Genomic DNA, 7,954 nt, shown 5'->3' with positions numbered 1-7,954 from the left:
TAATTGGAAACTGGTAGCAAGGGACTGCATGATAGTATGGTACCTGCAAGAGTGAGGAGAAGGTGCCTACCAAGAGCAAATGAAGGCTTTCAAGGTGTTTTTTACCAATCTGAGTATCTGACTTCACATGTGTGTTGCAGTATAAGATAACACATGCAAATGGATCATGTTTTTAGATTAAAAATATAAAATTGTTTTTTTAAACCTTAAATATTTACAAAAATTTTATACCATTGATTCTTGCGACATCAATTGGAGGAAAAACTTGAAAAAAAAAACTCTTAAAAAAAAACCTGCGTAATTGGGTAGGAGGATGCACTGGTTATGACCTACTACCAATTTCTTACTGCCATTTAAGAAGATAAACCCATTCCCAAACAAAAATGGTGTCAGTGCGTCTTCCACCTCTCTCATCTTATCAACCATTTGTTTCTTGTGGCCAATGCTCTCCACCCATACTTTGATAGGATAAACCTCCGTCCTCTCTCTCTCTCTCTCCAGCCAGCTCACCCAACTCACCACCAATAACCAGAGGGAACACCACCACCAACAACAACCAGAGGGAGCACCACCACCAACAACAACAACAAGAGCAGGTTGGTCTCAATGGCACTCTCGGCAACCTCAGGTCTAACCACGATCCCCACTTCCTCCTCCTCCCCCAAACCCTCTTCTTCCCCATCTCCCCTCAACACCCCCTTCCTCCTCAAAACCAACAAACCCCTCCTCCCCACCATCTCATCCTCCTCCTCCTCCTTCACCAACCCCATCTCCCTCCACCCCTCCCTTCGCCACAGCCACCGTCATCGCCCCTCCCTCGTCGTCCGCGCCGCCCGCGGCAAGTTCGAGCGGAAGAAGCCCCACGTGAACATCGGCACCATCGGTCACGTCGACCACGGCAAGACCACCCTCACAGCCGCGCTCACCATGGCCCTCGCCTCCCTCGGCAACAGCGCCCCCAAGAAATACGACGAGATCGACGCCGCACCGGAGGAGCGCGCCCGCGGCATCACCATCAACACCGCCACCGTCGAGTACGAGACGGAGACCCGCCACTACGCCCACGTCGACTGCCCCGGCCACGCCGACTACGTGAAGAACATGATCACCGGAGCCGCCCAGATGGACGGCGCCATCCTCGTCGTCTCCGGCGCCGACGGCCCGATGCCGCAGACCAAGGAGCACATCCTCCTCGCCAAGCAGGTCGGCGTCCCCAACATGGTCGTCTTCCTCAACAAGCAGGACCAGGTCGACGACGAGGAGCTCCTCCAGCTGGTCGAGCTCGAGGTCAGGGAGCTCCTCTCGTCCTACGAATTTCCCGGAGACGACATCCCCATCGTCTCCGGCTCCGCCCTCCTCGCCCTCGAGGCGTTAATGGCGAACCCCAGCATTAAAAGAGGGGAGAACAATTGGGTGGACAAGATTTACGAGCTCATGGACTCGGTGGACAGCTACATTCCCATTCCGCAGAGGCAGACCGATCTCCCGTTCCTCCTCGCGATCGAAGACGTGTTTTCGATCACCGGACGCGGGACGGTGGCGACCGGAAGGGTCGAGAGGGGGACGGTGAAGGTCGGGGACACGGTCGATCTGGTGGGGTTGAGGGAGACGAGGACGACCACCGTTACGGGGGTTGAGATGTTCCAGAAGATCCTCGATGAGGCTCTTGCCGGCGACAATGTGGGATTGCTTCTCAGAGGTATTCAGAAGGCGGACATTCAGAGGGGGATGGTGCTCTCGAAGCCTGGGACGATAACCCCGCATACGAAGTTCATCGCGATCGTGTACGTGTTGAAGAAGGAGGAAGGAGGGAGGCACTCCCCTTTCTTCTCCGGCTACCGGCCGCAATTCTATATGAGAACCACCGATGTTACAGGGAAGGTTACTTCGATCATGAACGATAAGGACGAGGAATCGAAGATGGTGATGCCCGGCGACCGGGTGAAGATGGAGGTGGAGTTGATCATGCCGGTCGCTTGCGAGCAGGGGATGAGGTTCGCTATCAGGGAAGGAGGGAAGACAGTTGGTGCCGGCGTTATACAGTCGATCGTCGAGTGAGGAATGTAAGAGATATTTTAATTCGGTATACTTCCATCGACTGTTCTGGTTAATGACGCCCTTTGAAAACATAGAAGCATGCCGTGTATTATTTGTTTTTGTTTTTCTGCACTTCTTTTAGTTGCAGGATTCTTCAGTTTGTAGATTGCCTTACTAGTTGATCGTTTAATTGATAAGCTGTTCTTTTCTTATCAATAATTTTATCTGCTATTGTGATTAGTGTGCTGGTTGCTTCAATACATACATTATAGGGCCCCGTTCTAGCTGAATGATATATAGATTTTTGCGTTGGCTAGGAGATTCTTGGAATGGTTCCAAATTTTACTTGAATTCTATGGATCAGATGATAGCATACTGGGATGGCCATCCTAAGTGGGACCTTATACGCTAATGCCGGCAAAATTTGCTTTATATCTTGAAATTTATGGGAGAATGGCATGATCAAGATGGGAAAATTTATGGTTTGTTTCATGTCTGCCATGATAACCTATGCATGTGAAGGGCATACCTACATCAAAAGAAGAGAAAAATACTAAAGTGTTGGTAGCCTGAGAAATTTGTCAAATTGATTGTGAACATTGAAGGGATAGTTCATGTCTGTCTATCCAAATTTCATCCAGACTTAATATGTTGGTTATTATGGCAATCTGTAATAGAAATATAATCTTTCTAATGCACCGCATTGCACAATTAGACTAATTTCTGATATTATGTGGTTGTTTACAAAAGGTTAATCTGGCATCAGCACAAAAAAATTCAATGTGATGGCAGAAAAAGTATTTTCCTTTTTTTATGGAAAAGAGAGGGGAAAAGTCAGAGATAAATTAATAGTACTTTCCTCGGAAAATAAAGCACTGACTGTAGAACATAAAAATTGATATGTTTCAATCACAGAGGTTGATGGTTTGTAGTAGTAGACACGATCCTGAGAACGTTGATGGAGCCCCATTGGATCAATGTGATAAAGTTTCTGCATTTCATTTATAGGCAAGATTTTTGCGTCATGTATTTTGGTTGCAAAACTGATGGCTTACATAATTACGGCTCGATTCCGTGCACTAATGTCGCCATCATTGACATGCTGATCATCATCATCATAATCATTATCAAGTCTTGCTGCATCTGCACAGGTTGGTAAGTGCTTGTATTTCATATAATTTTAAAAGGAATACCAACACGAGAGCAGGTGATCATTGGGATGGTTTTGTATGAAAATTTGTGGTATGATGACTCGGTTGTGGCAGAAAATAGTGGCAGTAAGTTGGTAGTCAGCAATGAGAACTTGTGGGAAAAAACTGACTTCTTGTTGCAAGTTTGTCAAACTCTCCGGATATATTTTTACATAAGGGAAAATATTTCCTGTATGAACAGGACCTATTGATCTGAAGGAAGGCCTGAAAATAAGTTAGGATTATTTTGATTTCCATTTCTTGTGTTGGGTAGTAAGGTATATACTGTTCAATTGTGGGAACCATTGAGAAGTTTTGAGGTAACTTTGGAAGAAAAGTTCTTAATGACAGTGCATAAATGCTGTTAATAGTATAACATCCTTCAGCTCTTATGTTTTAACATCAGGGGAAACTGAGGTTCTGATCAGAAAAATGACTTAGATATTAGGAATGGCTACAAAAACATGTAAATTATTTCTACTCTTTTTGCTTATTTTGTTTTCTTGCTTTTCTATTGTGACAAATACAGGCCTTGAGACTTGATGCAAGCAAATGAAGGGGCAGAAATTTGACATGTTGAGTGATGTCAATAATTTAAATTCAGATATCTGATTTGGAGTGCTAAACTGTTTTCTAGAACTTGGTGTTAGTTGTTTAACGGAGATTGCTTGATGGATAACTTTACTTTTTGGTCTTGATCCAAATGTTCAAAGAACTGATCAAGCTGAGCCTGGATTGCTTTATATGTGATTTGAGAGTTTACAACAAATCTATAATGGAGTTATCAATTAACATGTTCACTTCCATCTATCCGCCTTCTTTTGTTAAATATCAACTGTCATCCTTTTTCTTGTTACTTCTTGCTATTGTGACATTTTGGCTTTTTTCCTGTTTTGGTTTTCTGAAATAGGGTTTTGCATCTCTTCTCAAGTGTGGTGAACTTGTGCCATTGACTGACTGAATAATAAGGCCTCCCCCCTCATGTCTGTACTTTAACTGAAGATGCTTTATAATTGTTAAAACTTGTATTGGAGGAGGATCCTGATAGGAACAAATTTCAAATTGCAACTCAAGTTGCCAGACTTCATCTTTTTAATTGTGGGTGCCTGTCACTTTTGTTTTTGTCTTCTGTTACAAACCACAGTCTTGAGTAGTATTTAGTACTTTGGGTTTCTTTCGTATGTGTTGTAGTCTGGGTTTGTATTTCTTGTATGTTTCGATGTATTTTTGGTTGAATCGTGTTTGTGGGGACTTGCTTATAGAAAGAAGTGCTTCCGGCCGTCCGATCCACTTCGGTGCTGGTGGTTAGATCCATGCCCCAATAAATCAGTAGTTAAGGGCATTAGTAACTTTTATTGTAAGTTAAAGTGGTTGGTGCTAATAAGACGCTAATGAAAGTAGCTTGCATTCTAAGCTACATTAGAGGTATAAATAGGAAGAGTCTTGCATTAGAATCCAACTAAGTCATGAAATTAATGGGAGTATTATTTGGAGGTATCTCCTTCCTCGAAAAGGAGAATTTGACGGCCTCTTCTTCCTTGAAATAGAAGAAAAAAATACAACAAAATCTATATCACCTGCATTTTCTGCCGGAATCCGATGAGTCACGCTGGCAGATTTCGTCATTTGCCCGTCATGTATCGTTAAGAACCGGATCAAGATATGGGGTCCTAACATCTTCACCATTACTTCTTTTTCCTCATTCATTTCCTGATTCAACTCAACAGAAAATATGGCAAAAGTTAAGCTTGCCATACTTTTTTTCTTTTCCATGTGTTGGTTTTCACCAATTTGGTCCTTTTGTTTGGATATCATGATCATTCTGTTTCTGAGTTTTCTTTTTCCCCTGTTTCTTGTGGAAGAATTTTGATGGAACTGGATTTCAATTCCACTCAATTCCCCTAAATCCAAGCACATGTTTACGGTAGAATGATGGGAGCTGCTTTTTGTATATAATATGCTTTCAAGAATCCATAGCGATGGCTTCAACTCATCATTTAGGTAATGTTTGGTAATATTTATTAAACAAAACACACGCTTGGATGAACTTGTATTAACAACCATGGTCCAGAAACAACAAAAATGCAGCAAATTTTTTTTATGGGGAAAATGTTTTTTTTTGTTATGGATTTTTGTTTATACTATTTCAAGCTATAACAAATCCAACTCAATCTAATTCAATAGAACCTATTGGAAGTTCAAAGAAGCATGGGTTTACCTCAAACCCATTAAGTTGGTTCCAACCAATTGTGATCCATGGGCTGAAAGGATCCAATTCAAGTATCTAAATATAGATTACATGGATCTATTTTGGTCCAAGTGAGCCAATATCCAACTTTGACCTTATTCCGAGGCTCACAACATATTTGTGAAAACTTCATGAGGTTTTGAAAAATCATGTCATTTTACATGGACATTACGGTTGTTTTCGGCAAATTGTAGGTGGATTATGGAGGTTATAACTTATTTATTAATAATATTATTAATATACTTTAGTGGTTGCATGTAACATATTTTGTATGGGTTATAAATGAGATTGTAAGATTAAAAGTACATTATCTCTATGTTAATAGCAGAGTTAATTTCAATCCTCTTTGGTTGCCTATACAATAGATTATGACTATGGCAAGGAGAGTGGGAGTAAAATATAGCTCTAACAGAGGCTTGTGAAAAATCCCATGCTTGTAGGACAGGAGTAACTCAATTGGTAGAGTATGTGCTATCACATGCTTGGAGGTTCAACCCTTCCTTCTAACGAACATGCTTCTTTGATTCAGTGACTCCAACCAAATTGGGTTTGGGAACCTATTGTTTCCAACAAAATCAAAGTGTTTCAAAGTATTTTTTCTGTTCAGTCTTGTTGAGATGAAATAGTTCTACTTTGATCTTTACAACATTGATCGATTGGACCAATGAAGGCGATCATTCTTCAACAATTTCCTTTATCTCAGTACCAGAAGATGCATGATGTCAATCTATATGGGACATCCAAACCATAACAGTGGTTTCTCCATGTTACATAAAAAAAGCCAAAAAAAAAAAGAAATCTTCAAGGAAAGATGTTGTATCTATCATTAACAAGTCCTTCAATGAATATATATATATATATATATATATATATATATATATATATATATATATATATATAGTGGCGGAGCCAGAGGTGGGCATGGGCCAGAATTTCTTATCTGACCCGGGTCGGGTCCGAACCTGACCCGGATCCGAGAACCCATTAGGGTTAAAATAGTAGGATCGCGGGGAAGGTCTCATAACGCCTTTCCCTACGCCGCCCTCCCCTTCCTCCTCACATCTTGTAACGGCCATCGCCGGCCGTTGCGTTACCAGTGGCCGTTGACTCCCTCTCGTCCTCTCTGTTTCCTTTTCCCTCTGCGATTTCTGGTGAGCCGATCCCCAGCGACAACCCTGCCGCGACGAGCACCGGCGCCTCCCGCAGGTAACCCCATTCTCCTGTTTTTCTTTTCTCGTTCGATCGGGATCGCTTGAGGACCGACAGAGGATCGGTGTCCTCTGTCGGAGCCTTCCCCTTCCCAGGCTTCCCCCGTGACGGTTGGAGGTCCGACAGAGGGCCGATGGCCTCTATCAGAGCTTCCCCCTTCCTCTGGGGTTGTCGGAGGTCCAACAGAGGATCAGGTGTCCTCTGCCAGAGCCTTCCCCTTCCCCTGTGACAGTTGGAGGTCCAACATAGGTCCGGTAGCCTCTGTCGGAGCCTCCCCCTTCCCCTGGGGCTGTCGGAGGTCCGACAGAGGACCAGGTGTCCTCTATCGGAGCCTCCCCCTTCCCTTGGGGCCGTCGGAGGTCCGATAAAGGACCGGATGTCATCTGTCGGAGCCTTTCGCTTCCCCTGTGAGAGTTGGAGGTCCGACAGAGGGCCGGTGGCCTCTGCCGAAGCCTCCCCCTTCCCTTGGGGTCGTCGAAGGTCCGACAGAGGATCGGGTGGCCTCTGTCGGAGCCTCTCCCTTTTCCTTCGGTGGTTGCCGGTTGACCAACAAGGCCTGACTGCCTCTGTCGGGCCCTCCCCACCCATCTGAGGTCAGGGCGGCTAGCAGAGGTTCCGACCACCTCTGTCAGACCTCCCCTGCTTCTTTGGTCTCTCAGATAAGACGGGGGGGCTGCGCCTTTGTCCTCGTGCCTGTCGGCAAGGGGAAAAGCCACCTGCCCCTTTGATCTTTTCTGCAGGACAGGGGGCTCCACCCTCTGTCGTTTTAATTATCGGCAGGGGCAAAGCCCCTGTAGTTACAGACTGAATGCTTCTCTTATGTGATTTTCTTGAAATGTGCAGAACTTGGATATATATATATATATTTAATTATTTGTCATTACTTGCTAGAACTTGCAAACTGAAAATCGGGTTTGGACTTACTTGGCATTACTTCAGATAAGGTAAACTGATTATTTCATGTAAGAGGAAGATCCAGAGATCACATCAGGTTTGGACTTTGGAGAATTTTACGATACCTGCTGCCACCTTCTCTAGAATTTTACTTTCACTTGATGATTGAGAGTTTTAGATTCAGTTCATATCATGCTGTTGATACTCATTGCTTAGTTACAAAACGTAGTTTGATACCTAGCTTCATAAAAGATTGTCATTTTCATTTTGCTCGATCCTTTTTTGCAATGAGATTTGGCTCATAGAACATTGTCTTATTTTTTTTTGTTGCATAGGAATAAATAAGTTTATAATGAAAATGCCAATCTTTGATAAA

The 7,954-nt window shown here is 43.5% G+C and overlaps 1 protein-coding gene across 1 annotated transcript; it reads left to right on the top strand.

Moving 5' to 3' along the window:
* Nucleotides 1–444: 444 nt before the first annotated feature.
* LOC149833220 (elongation factor Tu, chloroplastic-like) lies at nt 445–4,401 on the top strand. The gene is made up of 2 exons (XM_090014996.1): nt 445–2,063; nt 4,138–4,401. The coding sequence occupies exon 1, from the start codon at nt 607–609 to the stop codon at nt 2,056–2,058; it is 1,452 nt and encodes a 483-aa protein (XP_089871122.1). The 5' UTR covers nt 445–606; the 3' UTR covers nt 2,059–2,063; nt 4,138–4,401.
* The last annotated feature ends 3,553 nt before the right edge of the window (nt 4,402–7,954 follow it).

The sequence above is a fragment of the Nuphar pumila genome, chromosome 7 (genome assembly GCF_984573655.1).
Source record: "Nuphar pumila chromosome 7, dmNupPumi1.hap1.1, whole genome shotgun sequence".
Classification (NCBI taxonomy): Eukaryota; Viridiplantae; Streptophyta; class Magnoliopsida; order Nymphaeales; family Nymphaeaceae; genus Nuphar; species Nuphar pumila.
The sequence above is the reverse complement of the archived record's forward strand: the minus strand, read 5'-3'. Positions and strand labels throughout refer to the sequence as shown.